General features: G+C 44.9%; 1 protein-coding gene across 50 annotated transcripts in view; it reads left to right on the top strand.

Moving 5' to 3' along the window:
- The window catches only part of TCF7L2 (transcription factor 7 like 2), a 193227-nt gene that overhangs the window by 11243 nt on the left and 162101 nt on the right, over positions 1–19883 (top strand). For 26 of the 50 annotated variants that reach the window (XM_023639300.2, XM_070220210.1, XM_070220178.1 and 23 more), the window contains exon 4: positions 1462–1530. The exons of the other annotated variants lie outside the window; for them this stretch is intronic. In XM_023639300.2, coding sequence (XP_023495068.1) covers positions 1462–1530 — 69 coding nt within the window. The remainder of the gene's footprint in view (positions 1–1461; positions 1531–19883) is intronic. 50 annotated transcript variants of the gene reach the window in all.

The following is a 19883-nucleotide window of genomic DNA, read 5'->3' as shown; positions in this document are numbered from 1 at the left end:
AAGCAGTCTCATAATATATATAGGCAGTGTTTTTGTTTGTTTATTTGGAATAGGTGAAGTGATCTCAGAACCCACTGTATCCTAAAATGGGGAGTTACAGCCTTATCCCGTCAGCGATATGGATTTAGACTGTTTTTTTAAAAATTTGATTACTACTGTGTTGGGTTTATTTTGAGTTGGTTCTAAAGTCCTTATGTAAATTTCTTTTTTTTTTCCTTCTTTTCTTTTTGTGAAAACCTGTATGGACTGAATAATTTTTCTTGCTGGGAGGAGGATACAAAACCATTGGGTCTGAAACTCTCTTGCAGGCTGGGTTACACTCTGCTCTATGAGAGTGTTCTGGTAATAGTAATCATTTAGCAGTGGGAATAGCAATAGTTTATTATAATACAGATCCATGTTTGGAAATGCAGCTGATTTGCCTGTTGCTACGCTGGGAACGGGCAGCGATTTCCTAGGACCACCTGACTCGTCCTCATTTGTTCGGGTATCGAGAATTAAAATGCATTTTCAGTTTTGTTGAGATCCTTTAGTCATTGTCGCATTGTTTATAAAATGGATCAGCAGATGGTGTTTGTTTTCCCAATAGATAGGATCCCAAGATTAACAACTGTGATTTAGGAGAAGAATTATTTGATGGGGAGTCTTGGTATTCCTTTCTTGTGGGGATCCCCGCTTCTTTGACCGAGGGTCTGCAGGGCTTCAGAGGGCAAGGCCCGGGAGAGACTTGAGCATTCTGCTCTGGAGGGTCTGGGTGAACCAGGGATGTACATTCCCCCCAGGGACCACCGAATAGGTGGTCTTGAGCAAACTTGGTGGCTCTTGGCAGCGGCTGGCTCCCTCTTTGGGGAAGTGTGGATTCCTAGAGTGCGGGCTACCAAGCTGTCCTGGGACAGATAGCTTAGTCATTGTGAAAGAATGTATAAGGCATCGGGTGGCCCCTGAATTCTGCCTGACACATTTGTTTTCCCCAAAATAGAATTGTGTTTGAGAGTGAGAGCCCAGTTATTAGACCCTTGGGGGGCTTGTACCTGTCGCAGTCTCCTGGCTTCTCATAATCCTTTCTCTCACAACCTCTTCCTCTCACCTACATGTCACAATTCTGACGACTTTTAGCAGCTCATAGTTAATTTTTCTGCAGCATCCTGCTGAGCACACTGGCTTCCTTTACGTCTTAATGGGCGTCCGTGTTTCCTTTCCGTGTCATTGATTTCTCACTCCTGGCCCTCTCCCCCCCTCCCTTTTTGCTTATTGAATAGACGTTTTCTTTTTTTTAAACTTTACCTTAGATGATTATGATCATCTTATTCATAGCCACAAATAAAAATACACAGGTCTTGATTGAATGCCAAGGCTGCAGTTCAATCTGGGAAGGTTTGTCTGCTATTCATAAACTGCTTAAGATGTTTTCTTGTAGTTTGTGACATAAGCAGAACGCTTTGATTTGGTTTCTTTCTACAGCTCCATTTTCAGTCCGGGAGCACACATTACTCTGCGTACAAAACGATTGAACACCAGATTGCAATTCAGGTAGGAAATGCAAGAGATCCTGAAGCTTGAATTGTCAATATGTAGGTCTCTTGTATCTTTTATTCTCTGCCCCTTCCCCCAGCCCAGATGATAATGGTAATGATGATGATGATGGTGGTGATGATGATGGTGGTGATGCTGATGATGGTGGCAATGATGATGGTGGTGATGATGTTGGTGGTGGTGGTTGATTCATTGGGGGAGGTGGGAAGCAAAGAGAAAACAAGAGGAGAAGAAATCCTGCTGAAATGGTTTAAAGATAGGGAAGGACAGAGAAGCCTGTGTTTTTTGTTAAGAATTTCTTTTTTTTTGTTTAAGATTTTATTTTTTTCCTTTTTCTCCCCAAAGCCCCCCAGTACATAGTTGTATATTCTTCGTTGTGAGTCCTTCTGGATGTGGCATGTGGGATGCTGCCTCAGCGTGGTCTGATGAGCAGTGCCATGTCCACGCCCAGGATTCGAACCAACGAAACACTGGGCCGCCTGCAGCGGAGCGCGAGAACTTAACCACTCGGCCACGGGGCCAGCCCCAAGAATTTCATGATCAGGCATAAACGGCACACAGACCCCAGCCTGGCTACTGTTTTCTTCTTACAGGGGTCTTAAATTGGGAGTAAAATGAGGCGACAGATGTGAACGAGAAGAATTAAGGAGGCGGGGAGATGGGAGAGGAGGCTGTGGGGAAGCCAGAGAGTTATTTCTGGTGGATCAAACTCATGTTGAGTGGTGCTAAGAATATCACTTTTGAGCTGATTGTCCTGAAATGTTGATTTCTCTTGGACCTGTTGATATATGCAACCTGCTGGAAGGGAAAGGCGACAGATCCCAGCTTCTGATGAGGGTCTTGTTTCCTGCTTACGTTGTGCTGCCATTCTCTTAAATCCAAAGGCTAATTAAACAAATCAGGGACTAATATAGACTCAGAGCTGAACTGATGCCAACAGAATGCAATCGTGGAGGGAGAGCAGACTAATACGATTTTCATCTGTCTGCCTGGCCTTGCCTAGCCTTTCCAGGATGGATGTACCTCGTGGTGTCACTAATGATACCGAAACTTCTTGAGTCTTCTGGTTTAACCCTTTGAAGGGAGACTTTTGAAACCGGTGGTTGTGGTGTTCAAGTCTGCCTCTTGGGTCTTCTCTTCTTGAGGTGGCTGTTGGTTGGTTAGACCATTGCTCCCTTACTTGTAGTTACCCCTTGCAGACGACGTGTGTATGTGTATCTGGTCTCATGGAACCCCAGCCACATCGCATCTTTGTAGCTCTGCTGTGTCCACTCTGCATCTTCCTGGATAAGACTTTGAATAGCCCTTATCCCCAGGTAAATGGTGAATTATTCCACCAGTGGAAAGTATGACTCAGCAGACGGTTTTATTTGGTGGATCCCTGATATTTTTGTGCTCATATCAAGGCCACCGTCACTTTTTAAAAAAAATATTTTGATTACGTCTGCAGCTGAGCTTTGTGTTTTAGGGGAAAGTGCAACTCTTGATCAGTCCCTCCATCCCCGGATATTTTCAGGCCTGGTTCTTTAACTGATGCTGCAGTTGTCCTTGCTGGCACATTTCCTGGTGGACCCTTCTTCCATTTGATTGACAGCATGGTGAACCTTGCTCCCAGAGTATGGTTTAGACTCAGGGCTTGGTTAGAGAACAAGCCCAAACTCTGACTCTGCGTGAATGGATGGATGAACAGACAGTGTCCTGAGGCCTGCTACAGTTCGTGCAGTGCTGGAAAATCCTGTTGCCTGGGGTGTGGGAATTGTTGAGGTTGAATAGCATAGTGATCCCTATCTTGGTGTGGAAAGGCTGGCTGGGGCCATGTCACTGGGAGACCAGCCGAGACCAGACCAGCTGTTGCGTCTTTACACCCCTTGCTGAAGCGTCCCTTGTTAGGCCGAGCAGTCGTCTTTCTCCAAACCACCTGGCACGGTGCAGGCCATGTGAAGCTCTTTCTCAGGAGGAAGATGGAGTAAATTACAGAGCTCATTGTTTGGAGGACTGAAACTATTACTATTTCTCCATGAACAGGTAGTATTGTTCTCCCCTGCTTCTATTTGCTAAGGCTTGATGCCCATGTGGGCAAACAGAGAGACATTTTATTAGAGACCCAACACCGGCATGCTTTCAGTGTTCATTCTCTCCCAATCTCTGCTAGACCAGGACAAGGCCAAGCCAAGTGGCAGCTAGCAGTAATTTTAGTTTGATCATCAAAGGATAAATGGCAAAAAAACAAAACAAAAGAAGCAAAGGGAAAAAAGAGGAAGCCTCAGACACAATAAAATTGTTCCCAAAGCACATGGCGGCTCAGCAGCGATGTGGGGGTTTGAGGAAAGGGTGGCCCTGCTTTGGTGTGGAGTGGAGCAGGCATTTTCCCTTCGCTCCAGTCTGCAATTTAAGGCTTAAGTGCAGCGTGATTGGTGGGGCAGAATTTTCTTCCCTGGAAACTTAAAACTGTTTAACCTTAATAAATACTGTATTTCAATATGAGCTGAGCTTGTTGCTCTCCTAAGCTACATCCTAAAATAACCTCGTAGTATGACACCGTGCATCACATGAGATTCTTACGCCTTTCCCTCCCATCCCTCCTGTAATCTCAGGACTTGGCCAAGTGCACCATTTGTATGAATGGCCTCTGGGTGGTTCTGTAGACATTGCCATGTTCTTGTAAAAGGTTTGGACACAGTATCAATTGCTGTTGAGATCTTCCCCACTTTTCACAACCTCCTAACTCTTCACAGTTTTGAAAAGACAGGAGTAACATAGTGGCCAATTCTCCCTACATGCTTAACACAAATAGAATTGGAATGAAAATTAAAAGGCATAGTTAGACATAGTTATTTAACTCCCTTGACTTTTAAGGCATTTCATTGAAATACAATGTAAATACAGTGCAATACACAGGGCTTTAGTGGAGAGGTGGATGAACTTTTTATATTTGCGAGCATCCATGAAATCATCACCCAAATGAATATATAGAATGGGGTTCGGACACTTTTCCTGTAAAAGGCCAGATAGTAAATATTTTAGGCTTTGTGGGCCATATGATCTCAATGGCAACTACTCAACTTTGCTGTTGTGGTGCGAAAGCAGCCCAGAATAATACCTAAAGGAGTAAGTCTGGCTGTGTCTCAATAAAACTTTATGTATATAAACAGACAGTGGCTGGATTTGGCCCACAGGCTGTAGTTTGCTGGCCCCTGATAAAGAGTATAGAAATTCTCCAGAAGTCTTGCATTTTCCCTTCTCTTCCTGGTCCTACAGCTTCCCCCACTTCCAACAAAAATTCTCACCATGGATTAGTTTTATCTATCACCATGGATTAGTTTTGCCTTTTTTTTTAGCTTCTTAGAAATTGGATTGTACAGAATATACTGTTTCATGTCTGGCCTCACTCAGCGTTATGTCTGTGAGTTTCATCCCTGTTACTGTGTGTAGCAATATTTGCTCTTTTTTATCGCTACATAGTATTCCACGTAGGAATATTAGAATATTGCCCAATGCGTGTTCTTTCTGTGTTACTGGATATTTGGATTGCTTCCAATTTTCTGCTGCTATGAATAAGGCCCTAATAACAGTCTCACCCACATCTTTTGGAGGAGGGTATGTTTCCATTTTTCCTGTTCATATGCAGGAGTGGGCTTGGAGAGGCATAGGGCAATAGGTGTGTTTAGCTTTGCCTTGATGTTTTGAGAGATACTTGAACACTGGATTTCAAGTGTTGTCGCTGAAATGCGCTAGCATAGTGCATGTTGGGCATGTGAGTAAACCGTGGGGGCGGAGGGAGGAGGGCAGTAAAATGATGTAGGTGTGATCGGAGGCCCATTGGCCTAGGCTCCTTCACACAGTGGTTGGCTTCAGGCCCCAGCTCCTAGGAACTCCTCCCACCGTGTCCATGAACCTGGAAAGAGGTTTTGCAGGGCTGCCCTGCAGGTGATTGTGGGTAAATGTTTAGGCATCTCTGTTGCCTCCCTGAAGAGAGCTCTTCCCACCCTCCTCCACTCCTCATTATTCCAGCCCCAAGAGCAGTGCTGGAATCAAGGTCAAGACCCGCAGAAGATGTTTCCCTTCATTTTCAGAAGGGTTACTTTAGAACCAATTAAGCCTTTGTTTTAAGAGTATTTTGGCCAAAGGTTGATGTTTTAACACCAAGTCAGATGTGATTTAGGAAAAAAAACTCCACGCGCAGCAAAAACAAACTGTGTGGACCTTTCTTGGTTGTTTTCCTTTTAAGATGTGAAGTGCTTTGTGTGTGTGTGCACACGCTTGTGTGTGTGCGCAAAGACAACTAGGAGAGGATCCAGAAGAAATGGGCCATTTTATTTGTTTACACAGCTGAGCAGTGGAGACTCGGCAGTGTGTTTTGCTTTCCCCTCTTGCCCTCAGGCTTGCAAGTTCCCATCTGAGTTTTACCAAAGCACACCCCTTCCTCTTGGTCTTCGAACTTGTCCGCCATGATTCAGTAAGGCCCCGTGGACCCTCCTTCAGGGCCTGGGTTCTTTCTGGAGTCAAGGAGAGTAGGTTGAAAACTGGAGAGCGTCCTGGCCCCCTATTGGTCCCTTATTCTTGGATGTGAATTGATGTTTTGTCTTGTCTGTGTCTTAAAATTGTTAAGACTCCTGAGGCGCTGTGGCTTGGAGTCCATCTCTTTGCCCAGGTGGACCCTTGGCCTTCGTGATGGAAATGGCCAGAGATTGGTGCCAGGGCATTTGGCTGGATGTCTGAGAGGGCTCCTGGCTTTACCCCACTTCACGTTTCTCCTGGGAGTCTCTTGTGTTCCAGGCCTGTCCTCTCAACACAAGTTCCCTGGCTTCTCAGTTCTCCTGAGGATTTGCCGTCTCGGTTGAGGAGCAAATCTGGGCTCCTTGGAGGAACTTCCAGAAACAACTGCAGTTCTTGATGCGGTCGCTTCCTCATTCTTCCTTTAAGCCCATCACTAGACCTGGCTGTGAGATTTCATGTCCACTCCACAAAGAATGAGTGTGTGTGTGTGTATGTGAGAGAGAGAGACACACACACAGATGTCATTTCACTAGAGTAGTTTGACAAAGCCTGTGGACGCCAGTTAACTCATTCAGAAGGTTCGTTCATTTGCTGCAGTGGTGAGCTTTAATTGTCTAATTTAAGTCCACACTTCAGAATGTTCACTCATTCATTCAGAAATCTTTATTGTGCATCTACTTTATTGTGCGCCAGGCCCCTGGGAGATTCATCAGTGAGAAAAGCAGACAGAATTCCTTGCTCTCACAGAGCCTGAATTCTGGTGATGTTTTAAACACTGCTTCTAAGCACCTCCCTCCCCTTGGTCTGACTGAGTAGGTTTTGGGTGCCTTTAGGACTTTGCATTTTTAAATGGGGGTGGGGGGGGCGGGGGGGAGGCTTCTGATTTCCAGCCTACTAAAGTTTGAGAATTGCTGCCCTAGAATCTTCTGAAATCAGTCGATTGATCATTTTACTGGCTGCTCAGTCATTTTCACATACTGAATAAAAAGTGAGGGCTGGTCAGGTACTCGATCAGGATAACTTTTTCTCATTTTGAGTGAGAAGCTACACTGCCTGAGGTTCCCATGAGCTTTTAAGGCCCTTCCTTCTCCACGGTTATGTGAAGAGAGCCAGATCCTTCTGCAAGGCTCAAGAAGAGGCGTGTCTTTGTTTATGAAAGAGTAGCTTGGACAATAATGTGCTTGGTCCTAGGGGTCAGAGGCAATAACAACAGTTGATAATAATAGCAGCTTATGCTTATTGAATTCTCCTCATGCATTGGGTCTGGTGGTAAGTGCTGCGTGTGAATTATTTATTGATTCTTCATAACAACACAGGAGGAAACACAAAAGGTGTAGTTACTGTTATTGTCCCATTATCCCCATTTTGTAAAGGCGGAAATGGAGACTCAGATACCTGAGATATTTTGCCCAAGATCAAGGAATTAGGATTCAAACCTGGGCAGTCAGACTGGAGAGTGACTGTACCGGAGCCGTATGCTAACTACTGTCTGCTCAAAGTAATGCTCGGGAGGGTCCAGGGGCTTCCTGAAGCACTGGTGACCAACCAGCTCTCTGGGCTGCATACAAAGGAACGCCCTGCGAGCTACTCGGAGATGCAGAATCCTGGGTTTTACTCCTTGGAGACTTCCATTCCTTAGGACTGGGTCAGTGTTTCACAAACCTGAGCAAGCATCACCCGGAGGGTTTAAGATGCAGATCGGGCCCCACCCGCAGAGTTTCATGTGCCGTATGTCGGTCCAGGCTGAGTCCCCACGCTGCCGCTTTAACAAGTCAGGTTATGTTGATGTCCTTTCTCTGGCGACAGCACTTGGAGAACCTCTGGACTAGGGCTGTGGTTCCCAACTCTGGCTGCACATTCCAGTGCCCTGGGGAGCATTAAAAACAATGCTCAGGACCATACTTCGCCCCAGCCCACCTGGATCGGGATCTCTGGGGTATGCGGCTTGGACGTCCCTGTTTCTAAAAAGCTTCCCAGGTGATTTTAATGTGCTCGCGGGGTTGAGGAACACCAGTCTAGGGGATCCTGGAATCTGCACCGCTTCCTCACTCTTTGGATGATGCTTATGCACGTAGTCTCCTTAGAGAACAACTGTTGTGAAGTCTGTCTATTTGTTTTTAGCTTGACTTCTTTCCTTGGGGGAGAAGAGTCTAGTTACTTTCAGAGTTCTCGAGGATGTCTGCTCAATGGTAGGAGTCTCTATTTTGCAAACATTTCATTAACAGGTCGTCAGCCATGGTCACTGTCCCCTGAGTTAGTCAGTACCAGAGAGAGAAAGTGGGAATCTGCTGTCTTGTGAAAGGGGCTACGGAACCCTGAAGTGGAGGGGCCTGGCAGTCTGGTCCTGCTCAGACTTCCAGGGCATGCTGCTAAAATGCAGATTTGGATTCAGAGTTCCAGGGCGGGGCCCGATATTCTGCATTTCTCACAGACTCCCAAGGGATGTTGATGCTCGGGGCCCCAGACCTCTCTTGGAGTGGAGCAAAGGTAGGGTCCATTTCAAAAGGCAAGGAAACTGAGCTGCGAAGAGGCGAGTTGGTTTGTCTGAGGTCCCACAGCTTGGTGGAAAACAGGCCCAGCACAAGAATCCAGGAGTCCAGCTTGGCTTTATGTCTGTCTTTCAAGAAGTTCTCGTCTTGTCTAAGCCAATAGCAGTTGCATTACATTGGCCAGATAAAATAAAACAACCTAGCTTTACCGTTGTTACTTAGGTCATTTTTAAACTAAATGTGTTATAATTGTATCATTGTGTTTGTATGAGTTGAGATATTTGCGTCTGTTCATTCTCCACCATGTTAAGGCACTTGGTGCCCAGCCTGCATGCCTTGTCAGAGAGCTGGTAAGGTTGCAGAGAGGATGTCTGATGGTCCTTGACAAGAACAACCGGAAAGAATGAAAACAACTCTTCTCTCAGCCACATGCGTATAGAGGTCTGATCGGTGGCAGTCAGCTGCTTGCATTTTCTTAGTAGCTCTATACCTTGCACTTTATAATATTTACTTTTTATTAAAGTCCCTGAGAATCATGAGGCCATTTAGCTAAGCGTAGAAATTTCTAAGTGGGTTCTGACTGACATTTGCAGGCTTATCAAGCTTAGCACTTAATTTGTTTCTGGAGTTTGGTTTGGTTGCGTGGTATCAAATCCCGATTAGATAGATAAGTGGTGGCAAAATTTTTTTAGAACAGTCCTGAACCTTGAAATCTCAGCATACTCTTCAATTAAACAGAAACGGCAGCAGACCATTATTCTGGAGGGTTCCACCAAAACCACTGGCTGGTTGGCAGTGTGTTTAATATTTAATGAATGATGCATTGAAATTTAAAAAATATGTAAAGCTTAAAAGTAGATACATGTACTATATCTCTCTCTACCTATAACATGTTATAAAAAGAAATGTTAGAATCAAACATTTGTGGACTCTTTGAAGCATCTTCATAAAACCCCAGTTTTTTAAGGGATATAACTGGGAAAACTGTCTGCTCAAGAGCTTCTCCACCAATCGGGGCCTGGACTGGAAATGAGCATGTCTTTGGTTGGCAGTGGAGGCTGGATGAGATAGGATGGCTTCATGCAACGTTTCTCAGTCTCAGCGCTCTGGACACTTTGGGTTGGATAGTTCTGTGTTGCACAGGGGCCTGTCCTGTGCATTGTTGAGAACCATCGTGGCTTGTACCCTATCCATGCCACTAGCATCCAACAAGAATGTGACAGCCAAAAATGTCTCTAGACCTTGCCAGATGTCCCCTGCAGGTCCAACTTGCCCCCAGTTTGAGAACCCCTGGCACCCTGCTGCTGAGGCTGTAGTGACGTTACTTTTGCATTTTACAGGAAGGAGGTGGGTGGTTCAGCTCATGTTTCTGGAGTCAGATAACCTGGGTTGGGGTCCTGGTTCTGCCAAGCCTCAGTTTCCTAACCTGTAAAGTGGGGATACTGGCAGTACCTGTTTCGAGAAGGTTGTTTGGAGATTAAATGAGATAATGGGTGTAATGAAGTGGGCAGTGCAGTGGCGATAGGAGTGTGCTTTTGATAAATACAAGCTGCTGTTTTTACCACGGAGAGCTACCTGAAGTACTTGTTTGCAGATTTAGAATATGCCTTCTCCCAACATGCATTGTATATTTTTTATTTCCTGTCAAGAGCATCACATATGATAAATTTGATAACCTAGACTATCTTTGCTGGCTAACAAAGATTTATGACTCCTGTTGGTTGCTGTTTTCATTTCTCTTATGTCACTTAAAAATTCTGCCTAGTCCTTGTAACATTTGACTGGAATATAAGCTCTTCTGAGATGTGTCTTACTCATTCCTGTATCCCTTTATATCTAGCACGGTGCAGGAATGCCCGGGATGTAGTAGGTTTACCACAAGGGATGTGACTGGGTTTAAATAATACATACTGTGGGCAGAAAGGGAACAGATTACATAAATGAGATTGGGGTGGATGTGTATTAGAGACGGCTTTTTGCATTTTTCTCATAACAGCCCCTTTCATAACAGGAGAGGCCAATAATAATTTTCCTGTTTTTGGGTAGTCAACCAAATAATGTGAGATAGACTTTCAACCCTTTTGTTAACTTGACGTTCTTCCCCAGGTGTCTTATATTTTGACTTCCGCTCTCCTTCAGTGTGTGAGTTTGTACCCTGTCTTAATGACTCTGGCATCGCACAAACAATGGGGTAACCGTGGTTGGACTGGTTTATATTTATATGATTGTCTTCTAATTTTCAAAATGCTTGGAGGTTAGTTGGTTTTTAAAAGTAGTATTAGGGTCTTTTTTTTTTTTTAAATAAAAAGTAGTGTTAGCCATTGGATCGTAACGTTTTCGCAGACTTTGACAATTGTCATTAATTCCTGCAGGGGACTTCAGAAAAATGAAACATGTGTTTTCCTACTTGTGGATGGATGAGCCCACACAAGCGAATTCATTCCTTTCTATTCCCAAACCTTGCGCATCCCTGAATTTTGAGATTGAGATGAGGCACCAGGATAAATAGCTTTGGTTGAAAATCAGAAATTGTCCGAGGCTTGAAAATGGATGTGTGTGTGGTGGTAGCCCATGCTAGGGGGACTGGAGCATTGTTTTCGCTGGCGCTTTGGTGAGGCTGCCCTGTGGGGAAGGTAGTCGTGTGTCAATAGTTTTTTAAGTTGATTCAGTAAGCATTGTTGATGATTGAAATTGAAGAATTGTGAAGACAATTCATCTTGAGGAACAGAGAGCATCGAGTTTGAGCCGGGCTGCTGGGAGCAGACAGTGACATACGGGCCGTCATCAAACTAATTGTTGTTTGAATTACCTGTTATGATCCGATGACAAATCTGCCTTGCTCCTGCCACTGGAGCAGAAAATGTAGCTTGAATTGGCGTGATGTTAGCAAGTGTAAACTGTACTTCAACAAGATGGATAAACCCAATTATGGGGCAGACCTGTAGAGAGAAAATCCATTTAAATCTCGTAATGTTAAGCAGAGCTGTGTTTAATTCATTTGGACCAATTTGGGAATGATGTATGAGTGTTGGTGAACATTAGTCGAAGGGGGGACCACTCGGGGGAAAGGGATGCGCCGATGCTGCGAGCCGCTCTGGGGAGGCAGCTGGGGTGTCGTCTCGGCAGCCTGCACTAATGGCGGGGAAAGGCAGAAATGACAAAACGATGTACTCACTGCCGTGGGGAGAGCAGCGCTGTGCAAATGAACCAATAAGGAAGACATATGAAGCAGAAATGGGAGGAGGTGTTTTTCCTAAATGCTATTGACAGTCCCAAATATAAAGGAAATTTGAGGTTCCTTGTCTGTGTTTCCTTCCCCTGATGCCCTTCTGGGTTTTTCCAAGCCTCGGAACAGGAGGCCTAGAAAATGCTCTTTAGTTTTGCTCAATGATGATTTAAAAGATAGAAAGAAAAGGGACAACTAGATTTAAATCGATAATCTTGGGGCATTTGATTGTCTATTGGAAAACAGTCGGGGATTATTTTTCTGAAATATATATATTATGCATATTTGGAAAGAGTTTGGACTGTCTTGTCTACTTAAAAATTTGTTGTTTATGGGGCCGGCCCAGTGGCGCAGCTGTTAAGTTCCCATGTTCCTCTTTGGCGGCCCAGGGTTCGCCGGTTCGGATCCCAGGTGCGGACATGGCACTGCTTGGCAAAAGCCATGCTGTGGCAGGCATCCCACATATAAAGTAGAGGAAGATGGGCACGGATGTTAGCTCAGGGCCAGTCTTCCTCAGCAAAAAGAAGAGGATTGGCAGCAAATGTTAGCTCAGGGCTAATCTTCAAAAAAAAAAAAAAAGTTAATGAGTGGTGACCCCACTTTGCACATAGTAGGCCCTCAGTATATACTGATGAGGTGAATGTAAACACTGAACTTTAGAAAAAAGGAGCTTTCAGGGCTAAATACTGGTGTTTCCCATACGTCCAACTCGTTAGGATCTGTAAGCACCTCGTATCCCCGTTTCACCCAGCAGTTTGCATTCCCAAGAATTTTATGATTTTATGTAAAAACTTAGGATTTTACCTTTTACCCCTGCTTCTGTAGTGTTGGGTGTTGCCAAGGATGATCTTAGATTTTATTTGGGGATTTGCTGATAAAAGTCCCCGGTGACTAGTTACTGTTTGGTTTTTCTCTTTCGGTTAGCAGGTTTTCTTCTTTCTTTTCTTTTGTGGGGTGGACTGGACTTGGAGACTTTGCTTGTTGAAAGGAGAATTGAAAAGACTGGAGGGCATAAGGAGCTTGACCGTGGACCACCAAGAAATTCACGGTTGTGCACCCTTGCCCCAGCACCCATAAATCTAAGCAGTGGGAGTGCTGGGTGTAGATGGAGGTTACAGCCCTAGAGGGTTTTTCTGTAATTTGTGGGGTGGTGGTGGACATAGTGTCCCTTCCCAGCGAGTCTTTCCTCCCAGAGGCAGATGTGTTAGGAGTTTACTTTCTGGCTTTCTCCGACTTTCAGCTCAATTGAAGAACCAAGAAGAGATGGTAATAAAAAAACAAGACTTTACAATAACATTTCACTGAATTCTGAGAATCTGAATATTCCAATCTAGTTTACTGGTGGAATCTAGGTAAAACATTTTGAGATGATTTAAACTACTATTTCCACCCCAAACCGCCAGCATATGTAGCCCTCAGTTTGACCTGCCTGATGGTAGACTTCCAGATCATTTCAGAACAAGTACGTCATGTAGTGAAGTGAACTTGGAAGAAATATTGAGAGGTGCTTCCGAATCTGAGGGTCTTTACGCTGAAAGAAGGAGCATCCTTTGCATTCCATGAGTTTTATGGGGGCTCTGTCTGGTTTGGCTTGAAAGCAGTTGTCAGATTTATACTCCTGAGGGTGGGGTATAGACAGTGTGACTTGGGCAGGTGGTGAATAAGGGGATTTATGGAGAACAGACTCTTAAGGAAAAGAAAGCATCCACTTTGTGGGTGGAATGGCCTGTGGTGTTAGGGCTGAGTCTTTTCAGGCTCTAGAAGGGGGTTTTCTTGATTAACTTGTTGCTTTCTGGTGTTATAGCAGAGTTAACATCTTGCACTAATGTGTGCAAAGAGGAATTTTTGTCCTTTTGCTTAGATCTGAAGATATAAATATATAGCAAAAAATCTAGGAATACTTAAAATATGATACAGAATTGAAATAGCGAGGTGATATCATTTCTTTAGCTTTCAATAAATTATTTTCTGTAGAATTTAAAAAATTAGCCTGCCTATGGTATCAGGTTCTAGGTAAGGCCTTTATTGATATATGGCATCTAGAAGTCTCGATTGAGGAGTGTTTCAAGAGTCACCAAGTTCTGAACGTGATTCTTATCCTTAAAATCAAAACCAGACCTCCCCTCTTCCCTCTTCCTGGTCTTCAGTCACTTTTTTATTCTGGAATCCAGCAGCTTTTATTTCTTAATCGTTGCCGAGGAAACCAAGAGTTTCTCTGTTAATTTTAAAAAATTCACTGACCCAACATACACATTTTCTTGAAAGAGAACTTAAAGGAAGCTTCAAAAATGCCCCTAAGCTATAGGGCATGTTTACCAAGCCACCAGTGTGCTTCATGTACCGTATTTTGTGTGTTTTAAGAAACTTGTCACTGTTGTCACATTTTCATAATGGTGAGTGAAAGCAGATGACAAATCTCTCCCCACAGAAGACCTGACTCGTGAAGCCATTTGTGTCTGAAGACTTGGCTCTCAGGGCTTGCATTCTTGAGCGAGGAAAAGGCTCCAATAATGTGGTGTGGGCCCCTTTTCTTGGAAGAGAACCCTCCTTCCTCAAAAAAAGGAAAAAAAAAAAAAAAAAGCTGTGTTTTGCTTGGGTGGCTTTTCCGTTGGGTTAAATTTGCCGGTTTGTCTCCATCCGAAACTAAAGCCTAATGTACTTATCATCCCCCCACAAACGTGACATGATTTTGTCATTTTCGGAACGTTTAGGAAAAGCCCCAGCAGAGTTGTTTCTGTAGATGGAGTTGGGTGCTCCACCATTGCCAGCTGTTTATTTCATAGTAACAAGCGAGAGTTGTTCGGCCTTTCCTTCCTCCACTCTTATTGGAAGTTTTGGCCACGAAGTTCCTCTCCAGCCCCCCTGGTTTGCATAGCCGTTCAAGGAGCCCAGCGATGACTCGCACGTGATGGGAACCGAGGAGCTGATATGTAGAAAGTACACACACAAAACCACATGCTCGATGCAAAGCAGATATGGTTTTGATTTCGGCCTCAGTGGTTCTGTTATCGTACCTTTTTCTGTGAGCGTGGGTTTTTATCTTTCGGTCTGACTTCTGGTTCGGTTCGTGGTTTGTGGTTTCCAGTTGCCATCCCAGCTCATGAATTTGGCTGCTTGGGAGCTGAGGTGCCCAGGCCTCCTGCCCGTGGAGTCTGGGGAAGGGAGCCCCAGGATGAAGATCTCGTGTGGGCCCCGGTGCCCTGGCAAGTAGCTGTGGCACCATTGTCCCCGTCCTGGATCCTCAGCTGTCACACGCACCCCCACCTGGGGCTGCTGCTCTCTTTTTGTGCTACTTATGTAAGGCCTCGAAGGACTATTTTGGAAACATCTAGACCAACTTGTGATTGATCTTCTGTTCTGTGTATTTCCCCTGATTCCTCTGCTTTCCTCTCATCTCTTTTGGCAGGAAATATTTTTTTCCCCATTAACTAGTTTCCAGGTCAGAATTTCCCCATAAAGTATGAACTTTTTTGTGTCTCAGTATTTGATTTCTACCACCTTTTTTTTTTTTTTAACATAAAGTTGGATCTTTAAATTGGGCAAATTACTTAATTGCTCTGTGCCTCTGTTTTCTCATCTGTGAAAAATGGGTTTAGTGAAAGGACTTGCCTACCATGCGGGTTATTGTGCGATTATGTGAGAGCAGTTTAGCTCAGTGCTGGGTCCGTAAGAAAGGTTTAATGGGGTTATTACTGTTAGCAATAGGGTGTCCCAGGAAACCCGTCAGCCCCGGGCAAACCGGGACAGTTGATCACCCTGACAGCACTGTTACTGCACTCTTGCCGGGTTGACAAGTTGGCGATATGTTGTGTTGCATATCTTTTTGTGCTCTTCTTTCCCATCCCCCTTCTCCCCTCCCCTTCCCCAAATAATCTGGTTTTGAGTTATTTCTCCTGTAAGAGAGTGGGCTGAATCAGGAGGCCAGAATACCTTTTGAAGAGCGTTGGGGTGAAAGAGTCTGTGTTGTGACATAGTTTATCTCCCCGGGGAGGGCAGACAAAAAACCCTATCGGGGAGACTGGACTTAGAATTATTCAGCTTCTGATGGGCATGAAATTAGTGACAGCAAGACAGGAATTTGTGGCCTTTTAGTTGTAATGTCTGCTCTCTTCTGTGGTCAAATTTCTATTGCTTCTAACTTCATTAAAAAAAAATAGATGTAAAAGGCATCCTTTTCGGTTCTTGAAAGGCAGAGGGCTGGCTCCTGCTTGCGAACCTAATAACACTTACTTCTTTCTTTATGAGGGAGTTTCCTTGGGCCACTGTGGTCAGGCTATTGTTTGTCTGAATTTGTAATAAGCGTGTAACAGCTCCCTCCTCCTCCCATTGGCCTCAGAGACAAGCGGCGCTAGTGGGTTACCAGGGACAAGAGACCTTCCGGACCTGTGATTGGAAGCTGACTGCTCTGGGGCGCTGGGGTCCCAGCACCCATGGGGTGACTGGCCACATCTCTGCAGTTGAGTCTATGGCCACAATACATGTCAGCTCGCTGGAACTTTCCGGTGGGACTTTTCCCAGGCAAGAAATCAGTTAGTGGACAGCGCACTCAGGCCTGTTCACACTTCAACTTGGATAACAGCGATGCAGTAAGGCGCTTGTCCAAAATGATTTATTCTCAATGGTGGTTAAGAAATGACATTGATTCTCCCAATTGACTTAACAGCAGCCATAGTTTCTTTAACACCTCCTGGTTCCAGAAGGTACGGTTCAGATCTTCCTCATCTGCGGAAGGCCTTGGAGATTTGTCCCTTTTTATGACTATCTTTCTTTAGCTTTTCAGTGGCCAAAATCAGAAGCGTTGGAGTGAAATATGAGGAATCAGAAAGCGCTCTCCGTCAATGGACTGGTTTTTTTATCCTCACTCCCTCTTTTTGGCTTCGGGAGGTATAAAATGATAGATTAGTGTGATTACACCCTCCCATCCTCCCACCCCCCATTAAAAAAAAAGCACTTGTATTTCAGCAGGCTTTGTTAATCAGAAGGCTGTGGTATTTTTGTTGGCATTGGCCAGACCTTTGTAGCTGTTCAGTGGCCCAAGGCTGCGGAAGGTGCCTCCATTTTCCTCTCCCTTCCGCTGCAGTTTGTCCCAGGCATCCTTGCTGATGGCGTAGCTTTTAGCAAGAGCAGTGCTGTACTTTTTTATTGATTAGTTCCTCTAAGTGATGGTTTATTCCATACCTGTTACTAGCTCATCTAATAATTTTGCCCCCTTTTAGTCCCATCCCGCGTCTCCCCCGAAAATTAACACCAACAACAAAACTGTTTGCCCAGGTAGCACTTGGTGAGATGAGACACTTTTTTCTCTGGGGATGACTTTGTCTTTGGAGATGGCAATGGGGAAGAATGAATTAAGGGAGAGGATGAAGCTTAATAGTTAGAGTTAGCGGCCCAGGAGCTCCGAACACTGCTCAGTCTGCAGGTCAATTGTCTGGTTGTAGGTGGCACGTTCTCTGGGTCTCAGTTTGCTCATCTGTGAAATGCCCCCACGGGCTGTGTGCAGTGGTGAGACCATTGGGGGCCATAGACGTGCCGTTTTATCTGGGGTTAGAACTTTTTGCTGTGAAAAAGAGGCATTCTAGGAAGATGGATCAGCGCTGTGGCGCTGACACACCTGGGGTCTCAAGTCACACCCATTTATTGCATGTGGACCGTGGCCAGTTTCTTAACCTCCCTGAGACTCAGTTTTATCTATAAAATGGGGATAAAACCCATTTTAGAGGATTAAATGGGATAATATACTGCAGCCCCAACACCACGGCCAGCGCTGCATGCAGAGTAGCAGAGGTTACTTTTATTTAAAGAGGAATGATCCCTGTAATGCTAGCAAGTGCTTTTCCTTTTGAGGAAGATTGACCCTGAGCTAACATCCGCCGCCAATCCTCCTGTTTTTTTGCTGAGGAAGATTGTCGCTGAGCTAACATCCATGCCCATCTTCCTCTATTTTATATGTGGGACACCTGCCACAGCATGGCTTGATAAGCCCTCTGTGTAGGTCCGCACCTGGGATCAGAACCGGTGAACCCCAGGCCACTAAAGTGGAGCACACGAACTTAACTGCTGTACCGCCAGGCCAGTGTCTGGGGTACTTGGTCCATTTTGCTACTAGTGAAGGCAAGTGGGCAGACTTTTTGGTGGATTTTCATTGTGTCTTTTCATTCCACCTTTTCTGGTTAAAATGTCTTCTGCTTCTGAGAACCGTAGGAGATGAACCATATTCCACTTGCCAGATAGATATCAAAATAGGACTTTGAAATAAACTCCAGGATCCTTCCTTAGAATGAAACAATTTCATTTGCTCCCCAGGTTTTAACTCATATTTTAGCCATCCCCTCCCCCCAACATATATAAACACATACATTGATTTCTTTCTTTTTTTCTTGTATTACTACAAGGATCAGTTTCTTCTGGCCGAATTCCAGAAACAACATGCCTGTCTTTTTTCATCGTTGAGGAAAAACAGTCTGAAGGCACCATAATTCCTTAAATTGGATTTCAGTTCTTGATCCCCTTATGTTCGGTAAACAGAGTGTTCTATGAAACATCCTTGTTTGGGAGCAGGAGGCTGGCAGCCTCGCCTTTTTCAGAAGGAAGGGCACCCGGTTGGAGCCTCCTGGGGTGAGGCCGTGGGTGGGGTCCCCTAGAGGCAAATGCCCATCTTCCCTTGGGACGAAGACCTGAATCCCTTTCCAAAAGGCTGGGGAACGACAGGACGGCTGCCTGTTAGCGAGCAGAGCTCAGCTTGGGAAGAAGCCTGTAGTTGTGTGTGTGCGTGTGTATGTGCTTGTTAACTCTATTAGTGCCATGGGCAGCCGCCACTTGAAAGCCTTAGGATTCCTATATTCAAATCAAAGGCGCCCAGAAGCAAAGATAAAGGGGACAGTGTGATGTTCAAAGATGAGGGAATAAAAAAGAAGTGGGGAATATTTTCTGGGTAGTTCTCCCCCCTCTGCCCCCCACTTTTTTAAAGAAATGTTAAGCACATCAGCTGCTTCCTCTCACTTGGCTGGGTGCTGGTCAAACCATCGGCAGTTTATGGAGCAGGAGACGGGTGACTTGAGAAAAGCAAAATGAAAGCATCTTGGGCCAGTTCTGAGTTTAGTTGGGGAGTGAGTCAGCCAGTGTTTCTCGGGTTCTGTCTTCCTCTCTGGCCTTTCCTCCTTTCTTTGAGCTAGTTTTTCTCTCAGAGTACGGGCTTGGCACCCACTTGCCCAAGAACTGATTAGTTCCTAAAAGAAGCAGTCAGTTGATTGCTTACAGAGATGATGTAAGCTTTGCTCTGGGGTACATCAACTTGGATTTCTCATGCTTTATCTTATAAAGCCTAAATTAACAGCTGGTTTGGTTTGAGTTCTCCGGGATCTGACTAAGGGATTAGAGTCCATTCTCAAGTGAGTCAATCTAGTTTAATTTATTTCAGGTCTATCAAAAAAGATCAATCAAAGCTCTTTTGAAAGTAAGGCTATAATCGGGCTGCACACTTAGAAGTCACTGTTCTCGCACTTGCTGTTTCTCTCTGGTGGAGAAAAGCTTGGGCTCTGGTTAAGAGGATGAATTAGAGCATTTTCCACGTACCTCCCTTTCTTGTGGCCTCGGCTCCTCCCCAGGAAGATTTGGAGAAGGTGTCATGTTTGAGAACTCCACCCAGGTGGGTGCTGCCCTGGCGTCCTGCTCCCTTTTCTTTGGATCCCTGGTTTGGAAATTTCTAGTTCAGCGTAATTTAATCCCTGGACCTAAACAGATCTAGCCCGTTTCATGTCACTGGGTCCGTTCCTGGGTTTCTCTTGCAGAGATTGGTGGGGGACGATAAGCATTGAGTTCTTTTTCCAAAATGTCTGCTTCGAGGAGTTCCTCATGTAGTTTGCAAGGCCACAAGGTGAAGCATTCTCAGCTATGGCTCATCTAGGGTTTTGTGAGCAGTGGAAGCTACAACCTAAGTCTCCCATTTCTTTTGTCTTTCCATTTAGGAAATACTTATTGAGCATCTCCTAGTAGCTAAGAACTTGTCTAGATGTACATGATTGACTAAGAGGAACACCACGGATAAAGAAGTGTTAAGAGTTTGACTCTAGAGTCAGATAGACTCACCTTTGAATCCTGGCTTTGCTACTTTGTACGACCTGGAGCAAGTACTTCCCTAA

Source organism: Equus caballus, chromosome 1, assembly GCF_041296265.1.
Source record: "Equus caballus isolate H_3958 breed thoroughbred chromosome 1, TB-T2T, whole genome shotgun sequence".
In the NCBI taxonomy this organism is placed as follows: domain Eukaryota; kingdom Metazoa; phylum Chordata; class Mammalia; order Perissodactyla; family Equidae; genus Equus; species Equus caballus.
Note: the sequence above shows the minus strand (reverse complement) of the source record. Positions and strands in the feature narration are given on the sequence as shown.